We start from the raw sequence: 23,619 nt of genomic DNA, 5'->3' as shown, positions 1-23,619 counted from the left end.
ATGTAGGAGGGTGACTGATTAAGGGACTGGCATCACATGACACTGATTTAGTGTGTGTGTATGCGCATATATATATACATATATATATATATATATATACACATATATATATATATATATATATATATATATATATATATATATATATATATATATATATATATGAGACAACTATCCACCAAAACTTAGAACAAAAGAGATGTGAGGAAGTACTTAAACTTTTATTGGAAGCAGTTTAATACAGCTTTTAATGTAACTGCTGCTAATTAAAGTTCAGATGTCTCCAAGGTACGACAGTTGAATTTAGAATACAGCTCTTGACTTAAAAACAAACAGCATTCCTGTGACTCATGTTGCCTTACAGATTAAAGAATGCATAAAAAAGTTTTTTTTTTGGGGGGGGGGGATTTTGCTGCCTCCTTCCTTATTATATATGGTATACTGCATATAGCATATGCTTGCCAATGTCCTTGCTTTTTGATACAACAAAAGTGGTGCATTTCTAGAAACTGTGTCTGAACCTTCCCAAGACACTTCTCAAAGCATGTTCTGAAAACCAAGTCACACTAGAAACAATCTCATTCAGCAGGAAAAGATGGAGCACATTGTAAAATAAACTTCCACACAAAGCCTAGATAAATTAGAATTTTAAAGACTACATTTGTAGACATGGCCAACTACACCCCCCCCCCCAGATGCTTACTACTTGCAGTGTAGTAGACAACAGCACGCACAATATCAAGTAAAATTTAATTATTCCAATAGTCAAAATTAAAATATATACACTTTAATTAAATAGAAGCCTTTGAAAGCAGCAGTCAGAAGTGAAAATTCTCCACAGAAAATGCAAATAAAGTAACCTGCAGTAATATCATAATTTAATGAGAAAAACAGGTATAGCAGTATTAAATTAGTAGTATACCATATAAATGAGGTAAAAAGTGAAAAAAAGGCAATATTTCCTCTTAGAACTTCAAAATGAAGCAAATAAACAACAGAAAGGTGATTAAATTGTGGTTCTACATGCACAGTTCAACTGACACCACAGAACTTCATCATCCCAATACTAAAAATATCAGTAATAACAACAATAACTATAATAATAATACAAAAAGTGACAGACACATTACACAGCACATTCCAATAATATGCAGTAAGCTTCCCCATACCATCAGGATAAGCAAGTCATTCACCTCTTTCAAAAATAAACTTGATCTACACATGAAGTACAAAATATCAGCATGGGGTTATGGCAGCCAAGCATTTTCAAGGCTATTAAGTGATAGGTACTGAGAAATAGGGGTATTAACTTGATATTTAACTACAGTGGCATCACTCTTAAGTTAACTGCTAAGCAAGACTCTCTTGTAACACACAAATCCCCAGTCAAATAAAAGTTTCTCAGTTTTTTGCAATGTCTAGTTTAGTTTTACATTTAAAAATAATGATGCAGTACAGCATCTTGGGACAAAAAAAAAAAACACTGAAAGACTTGTCAAATTTCACAAAGAACAGATCTGATTTTACCATTGTTTGAACTTAGTCCTGCCAGTTTCTATGTATATATTCAGATAAACAAATTCAGTGGGTTTAAATGAGAAAGGAATGCACTTACTGGTGAGGTAAAAACAAATAAGCAGGGAAGCCCCATGAGGCTAGGCTGACCTCATCTAACGAAGATTGCTATGAGCACTGCAAGGATGACCACGGTGATGCAAATACATGCGATAATCGCGATCTTCTTCTACACAAGGAGAATAAAATCAAGAAAATGCCATCAAGAACAAAACATTTATATGTGAACAGTAGCTGCAAATAAAAACTGTAAAATCATGGAAAAGTCTGCTCAGACAGTGCTGTCTAGTAACAAAAAGGCACAGCACGACCATCCATGTAAAACCAGGTTTATTACTTCAAGCTTTCAAGTTGAAACTCTTTTTCAAGAATGAATAAGTACATTCAAACCACAGAATAAATATAAAACACCAGCCAGTCATATAACATATCTCATAAACACATTATAAACACATTATAATTATACAATGTACATAATTAATATAATTAATATAGTTGACTAAGCCTAGTTCACTAAAAAAATTTCATTAAAAACAATAGTCAACTTAACAATATACCAAAATATTTCATTACTGCCTAAAGTGCTTCACAGAACAACCATGGTACTCTAACATATGCTTGTCTTAGTTTCAAAATGGGTTTAATACTATTAGTTTTACAGTTTATCCATTTATATTCTGCTCTTTCTGTGGCATTCACAATGCCCCCCCTCTTATTTTTGCATACTCTCTGCAGTATCCTAAATTTAAATGTATGCTCATTTCCACAATGTAAAATATGCTTACATTTGTCTCAACTCCGCTTTTTATATCAGATAAGTGGGATGCAATTCTCTCCTTGAATTTACAGTTTTTCACAGTTAGCCAAATAAACTACATTTTCACTATTACACATCCCAAATGCCTTAAAAATAAAATGAACTTGTGTTATAGGATGTATAAATCCTATTTCCGTATTAATGAACTTGTAAAAGGTACAGTTATAACAGGGGACTGTCCCCTTGTTAAATCTATGTAACTTCATTTTTATAAAAATCTTTATAGCAGAGAAGTTGTTTAGGATTCTTCTCTTTCTTATATATAAAATAAGGTTTTTCTCCTACTATTTTCCCAACGTTAACATCAGAACTAAGAACAGTCCAAGTTCTTTTAATTATGGACTGAGTCTGCCTAGAATGTCTGTTGTACATCATATATCCTCATTTGTTAAACCCAGCTTCTCTCACCAGGCTATTCTTCTAGGGATTATTGCTTTCTCTAAGTAAATATGGTTTAGCCACACTAGGACTTTCAGGTTTAACATACTCTGCATTCTTAGTTAATAAATCTCTACTATAACCTCTTGCCAAAACGTCCTGTGTCATGGTATTAATTTCAGCTGCAAACCCCTCTTCAGTGGTGTTTAGCCTACTGGCTCTCAGGAAATGACTTTTTACTGCACCCTTATAAATATGGGTGGGGTGTATACTTGAATTATGTATATATCTAGTTGCTTGTACCTCTTTCCTATATACAGATGTATGGATTTTACCATTAATATTCATCAGTTTAACATCCAAAAAAGTAATTTTCTCCACGGAACAAGACATTTCAAATTTAAGGAAGCTGGTGCTATTTTGTAGATGTTCAACGAATAGCTTCAATGCCTCCTTGCTACCTCTCCACAACAATACTATGTCCTCTACAAATCGTTTATAATGCATCAAAGCACTATTATAGTATTCATTTTTGTTAGAATCAAAACTAGTGTATTCTTCCCATCTAGACAACACTATGTTAGCATAGCTATTTGCTACAAGTGTGCCCATAGCTACTCCTGAAATCTGATGATACACATCATCCCCAAACATGAAAACATTATTTTGCAGAACAATCAACAATAGAGAGCATAGCAGTGAAATTTGATTTGCTCTAAAAGTGCTGTGCTTAACTAGAAATTCTCTAACATACTCAATACCTATATTGTTAGGAATAACTGTAAATACGGACTTAATGTCAATAGTTACAAACAGCACATTTGTCATATTCATATCCAAAAACACTCAAGGACTAAAAATTCACCAGTGTCCTTTATAAAGGACATACTGTGTTTAAATAGAGGTATAAGTTGCTGGTCTACATATTTTGAGATTGCTGTAGTAGCCCACTTTTATCCTGAGACTACGGGTCTCATCGGGGGGTGAAGCAAGTTTTTATGGAGCTTGGGCAGCCCATATACAACTGGGCAGACAGGATGTTTTATGTAGAAATAATTATACTGTTCAGGAGTAATTGGTAGCTGCATTAAATAGTCATACAATTTAGTTTTAATCCTATAAATCATTCTATTCAGATCAATAGCATTTATAACTTTGAATGTTGCACTGTCATTTAAAATTTCATACATCAATTCTTGATATTGTTGTACATTAAATATAACTGTTTTCCCACCTTTATCGGCTGGTTTCAGTACAATGTCAGTCCTTTTAACTAAATCCATTAACACTTTTCTTTCATTAGCATTCAGGTTGTGAAAACTAGATGATTTTCCATTAAAAAACAATTCTCAGTACTGGCATTATTATTCCCAAATAACATTTTCAGATCTAAATTCCTAACAAACATTCCTAGCTCTGTAATGCTGTCATTCAGTACACCATTACCAGACGGAATAAAAGTTAAACCCTTGTCTAGTAATCTCAGTTCCAGTTCAGAAAATTCAAAGCCAGATAAGTTAACAACAGTGTGTCCTGCTAAGTCTTTCTGCTTCTTGTTACAGGGCCTACCTTCGGTCTCGCCTCCAAGTCTTTCCTTTGTGGTGTTCCTCTTTGCTTGCTTTGGTCTCTCTCCCTCTGCTGCACCTGTATTTGGGAGCTGTAGATTTATTTTTAGATTTGTTTCACATAAAAAACTACTTGTTGCCTCAGTGGTAGAACTGCTGCTATTATGAACCTCACCAGTAAGATTTTTATCAGCCAGCAATTCTTGCTCTGTAGGTTCACTTGCAAAAGGGTCTAAAGCTGTAACAGCTTCCCCTATATGCACAGCAGCTCCCTCCTGTGTACTAATTGGTGCTGTATTACACATAGTAGAGGATCCTTCTCTTCTAAATTGTTGTAATTGAGCATTAGCTTGATTTGCACTTGTATTTGATGAAATATGAGCCCTTACAGTTTCCACTCTAGGCCAAGAGAAAACGCTGTTATTTTGAAAGTCAGATATGTCTCTGATCAGCTTTCGCTACTTAGTAGAGACTAATTTGCTCTGCAAGCGTATCTAACACACTTTGATACTGTTGTGTAAGCCTCTCAAACTCAGTATAAGTAACAATTTCATTCTCAAGTGCATCTATCTTAGTACACAGGTTGTGTTCTATTTCTGTAAGAAGTCATTCTTAATCCTCATATTCCATACTGGTATGTAAATTAAGTTCTTCCCATTTTTTTAGTAAAGTGGGGTATTTATTCCCATAAATCGCATCATGGTTATTCTCAGCCCTCTTGGCACAATACCAATCTCTAAATAAACTAAGAATGAAAGTCTCTGCCACTGCAGCCTCATATTTCTGAACCAACAATTCAAGTTCATGCATTCTATCTAAGCATTCTTCTCTCAGAGTCATTAGCAGGTACAGTCACCTTCAAATTCTCAGAAGTAGCCGACTGAAAAAGCAGCAAAAGAGGCTTCTCACCAACAGTTAACATTTTCTTTACAGATAATCCACACATCTTGACGCTCAGAATAAATCATTCTCACAGGCTGGTTGTTTAAAGCAGAAAGTACAGTTTTGTACCTACCACAAATGTAGATGTTCAAGTGTATACACTGCTGCAGTCATTACACTTGAGTTATCCTGCCGTCAGGCGGTCCCTCAGTCGGCCTGCATTCCAAAGTCTTGGTCCGGCGTCGGTTGCTGTCGCTTCTTCTCTGACGTCAGTGCGACGGGGTATTTAAGATGCAGCCAACGCCATTTTCTTCAGTTTTTCTTGCCCCAGATGTCAGGTGCCCCCAAAGAGGTAGGCAATGCAAATTGCTAATAAAACATACATATGAAAAGCAATCAAAAAATTTCAGTTACCAGCAAATACTCCCCATAGGTAGTAAAGGGTAGAAGAGTTAGGTATGTACCAGCAAGTAAGAGGGAAATAAGGGAGGGTAACCTGGACTGCAGCAGTGTATACACTCGGACATCTACATTTATGGTAGGTACAAAACTGTACTATGTTCGTGTTACACTGCTGCAGTCATTACACTTGGGTAGAATCCCAAAGCTGAGGTAGGGTGGCTGGTTCTATAAGGCATTAGGGGTGGCTATCAGGCCCTGCAGCACAGCAGTGGCAAAGCCAGCTCTGGATTTAGAGTAAAGAGGCAGATGGTAATGCTTGGTAAAGGTATGTACAGAACTCCAAGTTTCTGCTTCCAAAATGTCCTTGGTAGGTACTTCTCTGGGGTAGGCAGTTGAAGTGGCTGTTGCCCTTGTAGAATGAGACCTAATGCTGTTAGGTACAGTTTTCCCATGGTGTGTATAGCAGAAATGAATAGTGGCCTATCCATTTAGAAATGGTCTGTTTTGAAATGGCTTTTCCCTGTGCTCCTGCAGCATATGCTACAAACAATTGCTCAGTTTTCCTGAAAGCTTTAGTTTTGTCCAAGTAGAAGCGTAACTGCCTGTGTATGTCCAAAGAATGCAGAAGTCTCTCCCCTTTATTCTGTGGGTTTGGATAAAAAGTTGGCAAGTGAATAGTTTGGTTTAGAGCCACACTTGATACCACCTTTGGCATAAAAGTAGGGTTTGTTCTTAAAGACACCCTGTCTTGGTGGAAAATGATGAAAGGTTCCACTGCCATTAGTGCCTGTAATTCTGAAACTCTTCATGCTGAGGTTATTGCCAGGAGCAGAGCAGTTTTCCAAGAGAGATATTTTAAATCTGCTGAGTTAGCTGGCTCAAAAGGAGGTAAAGTTAATTTTTCCAACATGTAGTTGTGGTCCCAAGTTGGAGTTGGTGCTCTACGGGGCGGTCTTATGTTTTTAGCCCCTCTGAGGTACTGTTTCAGCAAAGGATTAGAAAAAATAGGTGGGTCCATGTTGTAATGAGCAGAGATGGCAGGGGCTTGAATCTTGATGGATGAGAAGGAGAGGCCTTTGTCCAGCATCTCAGTTAAATATTGTAATATCTGAGGAATATTTGGGACAAGAGGGTCAAGGCTGTGAGCCTGGTTCCAGGCACAGAATCTCTTCCATTTATCCGAATAGGCTTTCCTGGTGCTAGGCCTTCTGGCCTCCAGAATGACATCCATAACAGCTTTGGAGAGAGGCATTGCTTGCTTGACTAACGAATCTGCCATGCCGCCAGGTTTAAAGTCTTTAGCTGGCTGTGAAGTATTTGACTGTTGTGCTGAGTCAGAAGATGTGGGATTTGAGGCAAAATCCAGGCTGGCCCTTGTGCTAAGATCTTTAAGATTGGGTACCACTGCTGGAGTGGCCAGTCTGGGGCAATCAGGATCATGTTTGGCCTTTCTTTCCTGGCTTTTATGAGTACCTTTGGAAGGAGAGGTAGTGGTGGGAAAGCATATACTTGTAGGTTTTTCCAGCTGAATGAGAGGGCATCCACTTTCCATGCTTGTGGGTGGTAAGTCCTTGTGCAGAATTTCTGTAGCTGGCAGTTCATTGGGGATGCAAACAGATCTATGTCCGGGCTCCACCATTTTTGTGTTATCATTCTGAATATTTGTGGATGTATTTTCCACTCGTGCAGATCCATGATGTTTCTTCTTAAGTAGTCTGCCGGTGTGTTTTTCTCTCCTGGCAGGAATTGTGCTTGTAGATGAACTTGATAGTTTAGAGCTGTGTTCCACAAGGTCATGGCTTGTCTGCAGAGGGGATAAGAATGAGTGCCCCCTTGCTTGTTTATGTACCACATAACTGTGGTGTGGTCTGTCTTTAGTAGTAGTTGTCCTGGATGCAGAAGGTCCTTGAAAGCTATAAGGGCATTTTGTACAGCTAGCATCTCTTTTTGATTGATGTGAAGATGCCTTTGTTCTGCGGGCCACTTGCCCTGAATACATTTTCCTGCCATGTGTGCTCCCCAGGCATAATCCGATGCATCTGTTGTCAGTGTTTGCCTGGCTGTGGGTTGAGTGAAAGGCTGTCCCTTGTTGAGGTGACAAGCTTGAGCCAACCATCGAAACTCCTGTTGAAGGCACGGAATTAGTGGTATTACTGTTTCCAAACTTTGACAGTGTTGAGACCAGACACTCTTTAGGTACCCATTGTAGTTTCCTTATATGCAGCCTGGCATATGGAATTAGTAGTATGCAAGATGCCATGTAACCCAAGGCCTGCAGAATTTTTCTTGCAGGGAGTTGGGCCTCTGTTGCCATCAATTGAAAATATTGAGTCAGATGTCCTTGCTTGTCTGGCGTGAGATAAGCCATCTGGGCTGTTGTATTCAAGCTGGCACCCAGGAATATTCTCTCTTGTGAGGGCACTAGTTTTGATTTATTTTCATTTACTGTGTACCCTAGGCAACTTAATAACTTTTTTACAAACGCCAGATGTTTTAGAAGAATGTCCTTGCTCTCTGCTTGAATCAGGCAGTTGTCCAGGTATGGATAAATTTGAATTCCTTTCTGTCTGCAAAATGCGATTACTGGTGCCAGGCACTTTGTGAAGACCCTGGGCACAGTAGATAAGCCAAAGGGCAGTGCAGAGAATTGGTAGTGCATTGAACCAGCTATGAATCTGAGGTATCTTCTGCAGTTTTGTCTGATAGGGACATGCAGGTATGCCTCCTTGAGGTCCAAAGTTACGAGCCAAGCCTTCTTGCCCAGCATGGGAAGAAGCTGCTGTAGTGTCAACATTTTGAATTTTGGAACATCCAGGTAAGTGTTTAGAGAAGAAAGATCCAGAATGGGCCTCCAGGCTTTGTCCTTTCTGGGAACCAGAAAGGGTCTTGAGTAAAAACCTTGTCCTTGCTCCTGTGTTGGTACCTTTTGAATAGCTCTCATGTCCATGAGTGCTGTAATTTGTCTTTGAGCCTCTGCCCATTGATTTGGTGGCAGATTTGGCAATCCTTTTAGCCTTGGCAGAGTGTGAAAGTGGAACCTGTAACCTTGAGATACAATGTTGAGAACCCATTTGTCTTTGGTGATCATATGCCAATTGTGACAGAAAAGTGCCAGTTTTCCTCCCAAGGGAGCTGCCAAGAGAGAACTGTTTGGCAGCTGTAATGGGAAGTCATTGGGGCTGTTTTTTGTAAGGTTGAGGCCTGTCTTCCCCTTCTTTCTGGGTTGATGTACCCCACTGTCGAGGCCTGTAAGGACCTTGTGGTTGACCTCTGCCTCTTGGACGTCTGTATCTGCCCCTTTGAGGTCTGTTTGTAACTGGAAAGGACCAATTCTTCATTTGCCAATTTCTGCTAAATTGAGGAGGCTGAACCTGTAAGAAATCCTTCACCATTTGCATAGATTTTGCCTTATCCTCCATTTTCTTTAATACCTCTTCTGCCTTAACTCCAAATAAAACATCCTGCTGCAAAGGTGCATCCAATAATTTTGCTTTAACATGATCTGGTAACGTTTGTTCTTTTAACCAAGCATGTCTTCGAATGACAGACCCTGTAACTGCAGCTCTACAGGAGGCCTCCAAGAAATCAAAACCACATTGCAAAGTATGTTTTCCCACTTGTTCAGCTGCATGCAATAAATCCTGCATTTCTTTATAATTAGAAGATTCTGAGTTTGGAAGCAATTTTGTTTTAACTGAGACATCAAATACTGCTGATATTTTTAGCATGTGAAACTGGCAATTTAAGGCCCTCATAGCTAAAGTTGCAGATGTATATACTTTCTTCCCCCATCTGTCTAATGCTCTGGAATCTCTGTCAGAGGGGACTGGATTCTTTGCTGAGGAGGCCTTTACCCCTTTGGGGCCCTGAGAAATAGTTTCAGGGTCAGCAGCAGGGCTTTTATAGAGAAATTTGTGAGAGTCAGGGACTCTGTAGTATCTATCAGGCTTAACTGGAGCAGGAGGTAAAGAATCAGGATTTAAACTGGATTCAGTATACACATCATCCACAATATCTAACACTGGCAGAATAGCAAGGGGTCTGTGTTGAGGTAATAAAAGGAAATCTCTGAGCCTTTTCTTGGATTCTGAATAATACTGGCCCTCCCGATGGAAATGCTCCCTCATGGTATGTAAGGTTTCCCCAAAAGAGTAGTCCTCTGGCGGAGAGGCTGAAGGTATTGATTCCTCAGCATCAGAATCCTCATAAGGGGGTAAAGAGTATCCTAGGTCCGAGGATGAATCAGAAGAGATGGATACCTGGTCGGATGAGTCATAGTCTGCATCCTGTCTAGGCCTTTTATCAGGAGGGGGATGGGACCCCCTGATAAGGGTGATTAGGTCTTCGGCCATTTTGAGCATTTGTTTCTTAGGCATGGAGGCCTGTCCTGGTGAATGTTGAATTTGTTTCTTTGTTTTTAAAGGAGTTTTAGACTTAGCTGAAGACTTAATGGATAACTGAGTAGGTCTGAAAACACCCTCTGAAGCTACGGGTTGTTTCAGCTACTCCAGATGTCTCTGAAGGGTTAGTCTCGGTAGGCTGTAAAACTGGTGCATCCGAAGGCCCAGCCATCTCCACATGGGAGTCAGAGGCAGCCTGAGGTTCTAAAGAAGTGGTCATCAGGGGCTGCGAAGGCGCCTCGCTGAAAACCGGAGAACCGGCAACTGGCCTAGAAGAGGCTTCGTCGTCAGTTTTCGGCCTTGGATGCCTGTCCTTGTCTTTGCGCTTTTTGTGAATTCCAGTCGTCGGTAGTTCCAACGGCATGGTATAATTGAATTTTCTGCCAAAATAATGTCGGGCAAAATCAAACCGATGTTTAATAGTGCGCTTGTTAAACCTAGCACAAAACCAACAACCTGTGACATTGTGGTCTGGGCCTAGGTATGGGATACAATAAGAATGGAAATCCTTATGAGGTATTTGCTTCCCACAAGAAATACAGTTATTAACTTTTACTGACATCGGCCTGAGGCAAGAAAAAGTTTCCCCAATTCTGGATTCGGATATGAAAATCTCAGGAGTCGGCCGACTGGCACTTGCAAACTGCTTTTGCTTCGGGCACCGCACAGCAAGAAAGACTGAAGAAAATGGCGTCGGCTGCATCTTATACACCCCTGTCACACTGACGTCAGGGAAGAAGCAACAGCAACCAACATCGGACCAAGACTTTGGAACTCAGGCCGACTGAGGGACCGCCTGACGGCAGGATAACCCAAGTGTAATGACTGCAGCAGTGTAACACAATGAAAATCAAGGATGTGCTATTCTCACCAACAAAGCAAGCAAGGAAAGTCCAGGAAGCAGGTGTAGAACAGCTAGACCGCGTACTGGTGAACCAACACAAAATTAAATCCAGTAACAAAAAGGCACAGCACGACAATACATGTAAAACAAGATGTATTACTTCAAGCTTTCGAGCTGAAACTCTTTTTCAAGAATGAATCAGTACATTAAAACCACAGAATAAATATAAAACACCAGCCAATCACATAACATATCTCATAAACACATTATACAATTATACAATTTACATAATTAATATAGTTAACTAAGCCTAGTTCACTAAAAAAATTTCATTAAAAACAATGGTCAACTTGACATTATACCAAAATATTTCATTACTGCCTAAAGAGCTTCTCAGAACAACCATGGTACTCAAACTAACATATGCTTGTCTTAGTTTCAAAATGGGTTTAATAGTATTAGTTTGATTAAGCCCTGGACAGACATCAGGTCTAAAAATGTTTATCCATTTATATTCTGCGCTTTCTGTGGCATTTACAATGCCCCACCCCCTCTTATTTTTGCATACTCTCTGCAGTATCCTAAATTTAAATGTATGCTCATTTCCACAATGTAAAATATGCTTACTAAGTGCATTTGTCTCAACCTCCCTTCTTATATCAGATAAGTGGGATGCAATTCTCTCCTTGAATTTACAGCTGTTTTTTCCAATATAAAAACACAAATATTTTTCACAGTTAGCCAGATAAACTAAATTTTCACTATTACACATCCCAAATGCCTTAAAAATAAAATTAACTTGTGTTATAGGATGTATAAATCCTGTTTCCATATTAATGAACTTGCAAAATGTAGTTATAACAGGGGACTGTCCCCTTGTTAAATCTATGTAACTTCATTTTTATAAAAATCTTTATAGCAGAGAAGTTGTTTAGGATTCTTCTCTTTCTTATATATAAAATAAGGTTTTTCTCCTACTATTTTCCCAACGTTAACATCAGAACTAAGAACAGTCCAAGTTCTTTTAATTATGGACTGAATATGCCTAGAATGTCTGTTGTACTTCATCATATATCCTAGTTTGTTAAATCCAGCTTCTCTCACCGGGCTATTCTTCTGGGCATTACTGCCTTCTCTAAGTAAATATGATTTAGCCACACTAGGACTTTCAGATTTAACATATTCTGCATTCTTAGTTAATAAATCTCTACTATAACCTCTTGCCAAAAAGTCCTGTGTCATGGTACTAATTTCAGCTGCAAATCCCTCTTCAGTGGTCTTTAGCCTACTTGCTCTCAGGAATTGACTTTTTACTGCACCCTGTAGTTTTCAGGGTCAACTGATAGTCCACCCTGGTGAAGTGAGATAAAGTTCAGCTGTGTACACTTACCATAAATGTAGATGCTCGAGTGTATTCACTGTGGCAGTCATCACATTTGGGTTATCTGCTTACAGTAGCCCTTAGTCGGCCTGATTATCAAAGTCTTGGGTCCTGCGTCGGTTGCTGTCTCATCTTCCGTGCCGTCAGGTAGTCAGGGGTATAAAGCATGCAGCCGACGCCATTACATCAGTTTTTTCTTGCCCCAGATGTCAGGTGCCCCCCTAAATGGGAAGCTATATATATATATATATATATATATATATATATATATATATATATATATATATATAAAATGTTATACCTCCAACAAAAAAGCAAATACACCAAAAAGCTTTTAAATATAGTAAAGGAGAATAGAGGTATAGCCAGAAGAAGTCAGGGGGCTGGAGGGAAGGTAACCAGGACTGCAACAGTGAATACACTCGAACATCTACATTTATCGTAAGTGTACACAACTGTACTATGTTCTTCGTATTTCACTGCTACAGTCATCACATTTGGGTAGATTCCCAAAGCTAAGGATGGGAGGAGGAATTGAGATAGCGTTAGGACCAGCTATAAGGCCCTGCAAGACTGCTGTGGCAAAGCCAGCTCTGGATTTAGAGAAAATTGGCAAATGGTAATGTTTGGTGAAAGTATGTTCAGAACTCCAGGTAGCAGCTTCTAGGATGTCTCTGGTAGGGACACCTCTGAGAAAGGCTGTAGAGGTAGATGCAGCCCTGGTTGAATGGGGTCTAATCCCCTGTGGGATAGGTTTTCCATGGTGCTTATAGCAGAAATGAATGCAATGGCCTATCCATTTAGAAATGGTTTGCTTTGAAACACCCTTCCCCTCTGCCCCTGCAGCAAATGCCACCAGCAGTTGTTCAGATTTCCTTTGTGGTTTAGTCCTGTCCAATTAAAATCTAAGTTGTCTGTGCACATCTAAGGAGTGCAGTATCCGTTCCCCTTTGTTCTGTGGATTAGAAAAGAAGGTTGGCAAATGAATGGACTGATTAAGAGCCACACTAGATACCACCTTGGGCATGAAAGAGGGGTTGGGTCCTGCGGGACACCCTGTCCGCATGAAAGATGATGAAAGGCTCCACTGCCATAAGGGCCTGTAATTCAGATACCCATTTTGCTGAAGTGATGGCTAAAAGGAAAGCTGTTTTCCAAGAAAAGAATTTTAACTCTGCAGTTGCAGCTGGCTCAAAAGGAGGAAGAGTGAGTTTTTCCAATACAAAGTTAAGGTCCCAGGCTTGAGTTGGAGCTCTCCTGGGTGGTCTTATGTTTTTGGTCCCTCTGAGGAACTGCCTGAGCAGTGGGTGAGAAAAGAGGGGTGGTTCTGTGCTGTAATGAGCTGAAATGGCTGAGACGTGAATTTTGATGGAGGAAAAGGAAAGGCCCTTGTGAAGCATCCCAGTTAAATATTGAAGAATCTGAGGTAAATTGGGCGCTGCTGTGGCCATCCCTTGAGTTTGGTTCCAGGCATATAATCTTTTCCATTTTTCAGCATAAGATTTTCTAGTACTAGGCCTCCTTGCCTCCAAAATGACATCCAACAGTTGCTTACTGAGGGATGGTAATGGAGAGATTAGGTAATTAGCCAGGCTGCCAGGTTCAGGGTTTGAAGCTGGGGGTGCAGAATCTGGCTCTCCTGCTGTGACAGCAGGGTAGGGGTCTGAGACAGGTGCCATGGGGCTAGCTGTGACACACTGCGCAAGAGGGGGTACCACTGTTGGCATGGCCAGTCTGGTGCAATCAGTATCATCCTTGGTTTGTCCTGTTTGATCTTTAGCAGTACTTTGGAGAGGAGAGGCAGAGGAGGAAAGGCATAAACTGACAGATTTTTCCAGCTGAAGGACAGAGCATCCACTTTCCAAGCTTGTATGTGGGGAGTCCTTGTGCATAATTTGCCCAACTGTTAGTTCTGGGTGGAGGCAAACAGGTCTATATCTGGGCTCCCCCATTTGTTGATCAGCATGTTGAAAGTCTTTGTTTCCAGTTTCCACTCGTGTGGGTCCATGAGATTTCTGCTTAGTTCACAACTAAGACACTGCAAAACCACATAATAACCAAACAGAAGAATGTCAGCAATCCAAAGGACACCACAGTTTATTCCAAAACAGTTAAGCGCTTTCCTCTCCACTACAGAGACTTCCTCACAACAAAACATTAGTCTCACCCAGCCAACTTAAATACCCCACCCATCATTCAATTAAACAACAATTCAAATTTAAAACAGTATCATAACAAATAACATGACATTCAAAATCTCAAAAAACACATTTAGGAATCCTAAAAAATTACATACATAATATTGCACTTAGCTCTATCATTAATCAACTACTAACTACATTATAAACCCAAATATTTTTAAACATTTTTAAAAATTAAAACCTCATGAAGACTTAACCTGTAGTTTGATCAAGCTTTAGAACACTGGCAATGCTAATGGTCTCATTTATGCCTGGATATTGGGATGCGTTCATGAATTGTCACCTTAATTCCATAAGGTCTAAATGTATGTCCAAAATGCCCCCCTTCTCATCTTCCTTTAATTGCTGCAGGACCAAAAATTTAAAATGGTGTGAGGAATGTTCACTTATGTGTCTGAACAATGCACTTGTCAACCTAGCATGTCATGTCCCCTATATTTTCACCCATCCTGGTCTTTAATTTCCTACTAGTTTTTCCAATGTAGAAAATGGGACACTCCTGACATTTAGCCATGTATATAACTCTTACTATTACAACTGTAATGGCCCCTAATGTACAATTTTTGCCCATTTATTTTAAAATGGTCCTCAGTTTCCAATAAATGTTGACAAAAAGAGCAAGCATTACATTTGAAATTCCCCACTTTTCTACTTGTCTTCTGAATAGGTCTTATACCCTCTAAAATATTCTTAATACACTTGTCTCTCCGAAAAACATACTTTGGGTTTTGTCCTATTTTGGAACCAATATTAGCATCAAATTGCAAAATTTCCCAATGGTCATTTAACACCTCTATGATGGAATTAGCCATCCCATTATAGGTCAACACCATAGACAAATTGAATTCCCCCCTTGGCCTCATACTATTGGCATTCCTAACAAACCCATGACCCAAAATTGGTTTGTAAATCCCCTCATTACGCTTAAATATAATCTCTTTAGTAAGATCATCCAACAGCTGATCAGGATATCCCCTTTGCTTGAACATCCGGGTAATAAAGTCCAACTCGACTAAAAAATCAGCATCAGAACTAACCACCCTGGCTGCTCTTATCAATTGCCCTTTAACCACCCCCTTCTTTTGATACTCAGGATGGCAGCTCCCATAATCTAAATCGAATTAGAAAAAATTGATTTCCTGTGTATTTTACTCAAAAATTTCATTTGGACATGGTCAATTGATAAGTCAACATCTAAATATACCATTTATAACCATTCCTTGTTATATTCAAAAGTGAATTTAAAAAACTCTACTGTTCCATTAATGTATAGTAAAAATTCCTTCAGGCTATCCTCTGTGCCTTTCCAAATCAGGAACAAGTCGTCCAAAAATCTAGTATAGTGGACAATTTGACCACTATACTGACTATTGAACAAATATTCTTGTTCCCAAAAAGACATAATAAGATTGGCAAAAATGGGGGCACAAGCGGCTCCCATTGCCATTCCTTTGACTTGTTTATAATAAATCCCTTCAAACCAAAGGTAGTTGTTCTTTAACACTAACTCCATTAAAGCAGTTATTTTGTTAACCTCATCTTGTTCAAACATTTTGGTTTTGTAAAGCTGCTGTTCCAACCAACTTATTCCTATGTCTTGAGGAATAACCGAAAACAAATTTACCACATCAATGGTAACCATAATTAAATCACTTGATAAACCAATTCCATTTAACTTATTAATAAACTGCCAGGAATCTTTATTTACATAATCAAAAAAGACAGAGCTTTTTGCATCAGATGGTCCAAATATTTAAAAATAAAATAAGTTTTATTTCTTTTACTATCCACAATCGGCTGAAATTTTTAATTAATCAACCATTTGTGTATTTTGAAAGCCAAAAATGTTTGGCACTCTAGGAAACTCATTTTTTAAATAATGATATTCATCTACATCTATTTGACCTTGAAAAACCATATCATCAAGTGCCAAATCAATTCTTCTATATGCCACCTTAATTTCTTTAAGGGGACTTTCTTCGTATGAATTATCCATTAAGATATTACTCATACCATCTATATGCCACCTTAATTTCGTTAAGGGAACTTTCTTCGTATGAATTATCCATTAAGATATTACTCATACCACCTCTCTCCATTACCACCACCCCACTTCCTTTATCAGGTTTCATAAATCTAATGGTGGGATCTTTAACTAGTTCAAACATAAATTGTTTTTCCTCCTTAGTCAAATTTGAATAGTCAACCTTTCTATTGTACCTATACCTTTTCCTAATTTCTTTTTCACAAATCTTCTTAAAAAGTTCCACAATTTTATTTAAAGGTGGATAAAATATACTAGGTTTCTTACATTTGTTATTACACTTACCCCCTATATTAGCATCATGACCAAACCATATTTTCAAGTTTATTTTTCTTATATATTTTTTTAAATCAATAAGGGACTCAACCAAATTCCCATTTCTACATGGAACAAATGTGAAACCTTTTGCTAAAAAATCAGCATGCTTCCTGTTGATGTCCATTTTGGAATAATTATAAATTTTAAAGTCCTCTTTCTATTAGTCACTATCTCTGGTCCTTCAAAAACGGGGTAAAATTGCTTATCTAAACATTCTAACAACAGCTCTAACATTCCTTCACTTTCATTGCCAATACTATTCAACATAGCTGCTTCACAATTCCTTTCATTATTAGTTACACCCACACCAATTCCATTTGAAAATTGTTCAATACCATTTACTTTGGATTCCTTGTTGTTGTCCTGCAAAATGTCCTGAACATTGTCAAAATAAAACGACAAATCCATGAGAGTATTGTTAATCTCATGGTTACCAACCTGTTTTAAATTACAATTCCTGTTGCGCCCAAACGCCTCAACCTCCAAGTCCAAATTTAATTCTATTGGACTAACCTGGTTGGTAAGACTATGATTAGCATTAAAATGTTCATAACGCTGCCTCAAATCGAGTGTTGTACTGCTCTTTACCCCTTCAATGTCCACATCATAACCCCCCTTCCAACAAGCCTCAGTTCTCACAACAGCGTCCACATGAATTTCATATTTTGATTCGCTAAATACACCTTCAAAATTGCCATCACTTAAATCACATTGCATTTCTATATAAACACATTAAACAAATAAAATAATAAAATAAATAAAAACATACTTCCAAACTATACCCATATAAACTAGAAAATTATAATTACATATAAAAATAAAAACAAAATACATTTAATACCAATTAAACATAATTACACAAATTTCTGATAGATGAACAACAAAACTCATTTAAAAAAAGAGACATACAAATAAAACTTAAATATATATTAGCCAAAAATAGTATAGTGACAATAACAATGGTACAGGATAGAGATGGGGATGGATGGTGGGAATTATCAGATAGGATTTATTTATATATGGCTTGGGAATTTTGATTACACAAGCTTCCAATATTCCAGTTAAGCACCAGAAATTTTTCTGTTTGAGAGAGTTTTGAGGACTGGAGAGAATGAAAAATGTAAACTGAGAATTTGAGTAATCTATATTTATATTTTTTTATTTTTATTTAATTTTAAATTAATGCTACAAATGAAAGGAAAAATTTAAAAAAAAAATAAATTTTGTATGAAAGGAAAAAAAATTTTGAATTTAAAATAATATTTTTGGAATAAGTATTATTATTTAAAATGCAGTTATGTAATATGAATGATAAATTGAGTTGTGGTGGAGTTTAATACAAAAATGATCATTGAATATAATGCTTTTGTAGAGGAGGAGGCTTGGATTTTTTAAAAGGCTTGGTTTTTGAATGCCTTAGATGCAAATGAAAAGTAGGCATTTTTATAAGATACCATTTTACATTTTTATGTTTATAGATCTAAATTTTTATAAATTATATGTCTAGGACTCATTGTGTCTTATACTCCGTGGTTATTGTTTTCTTGGATTAGTTGTGGGAATATTGAATTAAAATAACATTTTTTTTTGATATATTGTAAATATGTGTATTAATTAGAAAATGAAAAATAATATGAAGAAACAATTGGAAATTTTCAGATAATGGGAAACGCGTTATGTCGTATATTTATATATTAGTAATATATTTAAATTGGCTTAAAAATAATATTTTGTGTAAATTAAGGTTGACATCATTTATAATGAATTTTTTTTGATTTTGCTCTCAGTCTATTATTTCATTTTTTTTTCTTAAGTTTTTCTCAGTCACAATAATTTCACATTTGCAAATAAGTTTTTTTTTATCTTACGCTATTTTGTCAATGTCAATTTTTTTTTTTTTCTTTGTATTTTGTTACATTTTCAAAACAATGTTAGTTTTTATTTTAGATTTATATTTTAGATTAAATTTTTTTTTGTAATTTAGATTTTGTAGGTTGATAAGTTTGTGGTAGATTTGCATAAAATAAAGTTTGATAAGTTTGAATTAGATTTTATAAAAATATAAATATATAATTCAGTAATGGATATTCTGCTATATGTATATAAACAGATTTTGTGATATTTTGAAATATGGTAATAAGAGGTAATTTTCAATTCAAACCATTTTCTGCATCAGTCTTCATCCAACAATCCTTTCATTGAGCATAATTTTTCCAAAGAATTTATTCTCAAAAATGAACATACTTGAATATAGCCTTTTGATTTTACTTTTGAATTTAGCTTTTTGAGTTTAAACAGAGGTTATTTAAAAAAAAAATTATTAAAAAGAGGTTATTTGAGAGAGTCATTAAGGAAAAAAGACACAATTATTTAGACACTCATATTGATAAGAAGAGAAGGAAAGACATATAATATTAGATAGACAAAAATTTTCTTTATTTATTGATATTTTGTGTGATATTGTTAATTTTTTGTGGCCTTTTTTTTGTAGCAATTGAATTTTTATGCATTTTTTTTTCAAAACATGTTTTTCTATTTTCATATATCTTTTCTTTCTAAGAAAAAAAATGAAGATTTTTTTCAAGAAAATTAAATAAATTAAATTTTCAAAAAATGAATAAAAACAACTAAAAATTTGAAAAAAATGTAAGATAAAGATATGTAGGAGGGTTAAGAATCTATCAGGGGTTAAGAATCTATCGGTTTATGCTTAAAAAAAGTTAAATATTATGCTGAAAATAAATTTAATTGGTATTATTTTGGTTGTGACTGTTTAGTAGTATTTTATAATATATTTAAAAGAAACAACTAAAAAATAAAATTTAGGAGACAGGAAGTATTGTATTATATGATATTATTAAATATCCAAGATATACGACAACTATAAAACAAAATACACAAAATACAAAAAGGATTCATTATTTTTTAGTTTTTTTATTTTTTTATGCTTTTTTTTTGGAGGCAATTATTTAAGTTGGATTGAATTTAGAAAGTAGATTTAAAAGTAAAGTTATCTTATCTAAAGCCTCGAGGAAAAAATTTAATTTAAAATTTAGAGTAAATTTTTATATTTTACTAAAAGCTAAAAGCTATTTTGATAGCAATCTATTGTCATTTAGTTGACAGAAATTTCATGAATGTATTATTTAAATTTGGAGTGTTGTCTTGTCTTAATTTAATTCAATTAATTGTTTATAATTGGCAGCTATAGCACTAATATATCATACATTTGGAAGTAGTTTATTCCTTTGAAGGCTGTTGGGGCCGAGGTACCGGAATAAATTTTATCCTGCATTCCTGTTTCCTGCTTTACTTGGTTTGTCTATATTCATGTGTACTGCTGTTGGTTGCTATCACATTGCATTTCACCATTTGCCCTTTTTGTATTGTTCAAATTCAAATACATTTCATTTGTTTCAACTTTTTTTTCATTTGTTTCATTACAATTACCCAACACATTACTGTGTGCACATTTAACCCCATCCAATGGACAATCAACAACTCTCTATCAGTCATATCACTATTTGTACCCATATTGATATTATAAATGGTACACCCGGCATCCATAAAGGGCCCGTAAACACCCATTTCAAAAGTTCCTTCATAATTGCCAGCCTCGTTCAATGCCAAGCTTCCATTACATCTGGTTACTTGCTTCAAGTTGTCTGCAATTTGAACGCTCCGCTTTGTACTACCACTATCCCAATTCTGGCATTCCACGACATAGCTTGAATTTGGTAGCACTGGATATTCACCAGTCAATGAAAGTTTTTTGTCCTTGGATCCTTGGGTCTCGCCCCCTGTGCCGATTGTTGTTGCTGACCTCTCCCAGGGTATGAAACAGAGGAGGAAGAAGTTGTTGCAGTATTTCCCTTACTCCTTAAGCGGTCTGAACGCCGGACTTCTTCCTCTGTATTCACCATTGAATCTGTACATTGTGTTCTCCCTCCCTGGAGAATGTAGTCATCATTCGTCACTTCCACTCCATTGTTGGAATCAAAACTCCGCCCCTGCTGGTCTTGTCCCCTCGAAAAGGGATATACACGATCCTGCTGGTATTCATTAATGTCTCTTTTTAATTTGTTTTCCATACGAAAAAAAAATGGTGTTACAAATGGAATTAACTTGAATATGAATATTCTGGTAAATAGCAAGATTTTTACTGTTGCTGTAATCACTGTCCGCTTTAATGGACTGATCTAACTCATCCAGTTCTTTTGTAATTTTGTCCAATTTAATTCTATTATATTTGATTACAAGTGCCATTAGCTCAAGTCCCGCTTTATCAAATAATAAATGCACTTCATCTAAAAAATCCTTATTAGCCTTAACCCCATTTGGGTATCTCCACATTCTCAATCCACATGGTACTTGTTCCATTTCAATGTTTTTACTTAGATACGCATTCTCAAACTGCAATTTTTTAAACACCAATAAGTCTTTCTCAAATTGTTTTAACTTTTCATTCAAAGTGGACTGTTGCTCAAGGGTGGTATGTTCACCATTACCACTAAAGGAAAACTGATTTTCTTTCCATTGATTTACAAGCCCATTTGAAATGACACCATCTCTTTGTGTTCCCATGGAACTATTTTGCAAAAATTCATTGTTTTCACCTTGCCCACTTGCCTGAATCCCCTCTACTTCAAGGGGCCTTCCCAACTGTGAATCCATGAGGCTTGGGGTTGATTGAGTTAAAGGGAGGCCCAAGCTCCCAAGGGAAACACTACCGACAGGTCTATCCATCAAACTTTTAATTTGGGTTGAATGCTCACCCAATTGGTCGTTGATTTGTTGCAATAGTTTAAATATATCCTGGTTGGAAATTCAATTTGTCTATGGTGTTGACCTATAATGGGATAGCTAATTCCATCATAGAGGTGTTAAATGACCATTGGGAAATTTTGCAATTTGATGCTAATATTGGTTCCAAAATAGGACAAAACCTAAAGTATGTTTTTAGGAGAGACAAATGTATTAAGAATATTTTAGAGGGTATAAGACCTATTCAGAAGACAAGTAGAAAAGTGGGGAATTTCAAATGTAATGCTTGCTCTTTTTGTCAATATTTATTGGAAACTGAGGACCATTTTAAAATAAATGGACAAAAATTGTACATTAGGGGCCATTACAATTGTAACAGTAAAAGAGTGATATACATGGCTAAATGTCAGGGGTGTTCCACTTTCTACATCGGAAAAACTAGTAGGAAATTAAAGACCAGGATGGGTGAACATTTAGGGGACATCAGACATGCTAGGTTGACAAGTGCATTGTTCAGACACAAGTGAAAATTCCTCACACCATTTTAAATTTTTGGTCCTGTTGCAATTAAAGGAAGATGAGAAGGGGGCATTTTGGACATACATTTAGGCCTTATGGAATTAAGGTGGCAATTGTTCATGAACGCCTCCCGATATCCAGGCATAAATGAGGCCATTAGCATTGCCAGTGTTCTAAAGCTTGATCAAATTACAGGTTAAGTCTTCATGAGGTTTTAATTTTTAAAAATTTTTAAAAATATTTGAGTTTAGAATGTAGTTAGTAGTTGATTAATGATAGAGCTAAGTGCAATACTATGTATGTAATTTTTTTAGGATTCCTAAATGTGTTTTTTGAGATTTTGAATGTCATGTTATTTGTTATGATATTGTTTTAAATTTTAATTGTTGTTTAATTGAATGATGGGTGGGGGTATTTAAGTTGGTTGGGCGAGGCTAATGTTTTGTTCTGAGGAAGTCTCTGTAGTGGAGAGGAAAGCGCTTAACTATTTTGGAATAAAACTGTGGTGTCCTTTGGATTGCTGACATTCTTCTGTTTGGTTATTTCTGCTTAGTTCGTCTACAAGTGTATTTAGTTTTCCTTGCAGGAACTGAGCCTGTAGATGCACTTGGTAGCTCAAGACTGTGTTCCACACAGCCATGGCTAGTCTGCAAAGGGGATAAGAATGGGTACCCCCCTGCTTGTTTATGTACCACATAACAGTGGTGTTGTCCGTCTTTACCATTAATTGTCCTGGAAGAATGTGGTCCTTGAAGGCTGTCAGAGCATTCTGTACAGCTAACATTTCTTTTTGATTGATATGCAGGTGCATTTGGCTTGGGTTCCATTTGCCCTGAATGCACTTCCCTGCCAGGTGAGTCCCCCATGCATAGTCTGATGAGTCTGTTAGGGTTTGGGTGGCAGGGGGTAGAGTGAATGGTAGTCCCTTGTTTTGGTGGCAGAACCCTGCCCACCAAAGGAATTCTAACTGTAGGCAAGGTATGATATGAATCATTGCTTCTAGATCCTGAGAATGTTGACACCATAGGCATTTTTAGATACCATTGTAGTTTCCTCATATGCAGTCTTGCATATGGAATTAGTAGAATGCACAAGGCCATGAACCCCAAGGTTTGCAGTATTTGCCTTGCAGATAGCAGGGTTTTTGTGGCCACTAGTTTGAAGTAAGTTGTCAAATGAATTTGTTTCTCTGGCGTAAGGAAAGCCATCTGGGAAGTTGTGTTCAAGCTTTCTCCCAGGAATATAATTTGTTGACAGGGTACCAGATGTGATTTCATTTTGTTTATGGTGTACCCCAGACAAGTTAACACCTTTTGTACAAATGCCAGATGATTCAGAAGTATATCCTGGCTTTCTGCCTGAATTAGACAATCGTCCATGTATGGGTATATTTGAATATTTCTTTGCCCGCATAATGCAATGACTGGAGCTAGGCACTTTGTGAATACCCTGGGCGCAGTAGATAAGCCAAAGTGCAGTTCAGAGAACTGATAGTGCATGCAGCCTGCTTTGAAGTGTAGGTATTTTCT

At 37.0% G+C, this 23,619-nt stretch overlaps 1 protein-coding gene across 1 annotated transcript in view; it reads right to left on the bottom strand.

The window, feature by feature from the left end:
- STX4 (syntaxin 4) overlaps nt 1–23,619 on the bottom strand; it is a 1,371,134-nt gene that overhangs the window by 88,246 nt on the left and 1,259,269 nt on the right. Inside the window, exon 10 of the mRNA XM_044086236.1 lies at nt 1,616–1,744. Coding sequence (XP_043942171.1) covers nt 1,667–1,744 — 78 coding nt within the window. The 3' untranslated portion in view covers nt 1,616–1,666. The remainder of the gene's footprint in view (nt 1–1,615; nt 1,745–23,619) is intronic.

Source organism: Protopterus annectens, chromosome 10.part0 (genome assembly GCF_019279795.1).
Source record: "Protopterus annectens isolate FY-2018-M chromosome 10.part0, PAN1.0, whole genome shotgun sequence".
NCBI lineage: Eukaryota > Metazoa > Chordata > Ceratodontiformes > Protopteridae > Protopterus > Protopterus annectens.
This window is presented reverse-complemented; position numbering and strand designations above follow the sequence as displayed.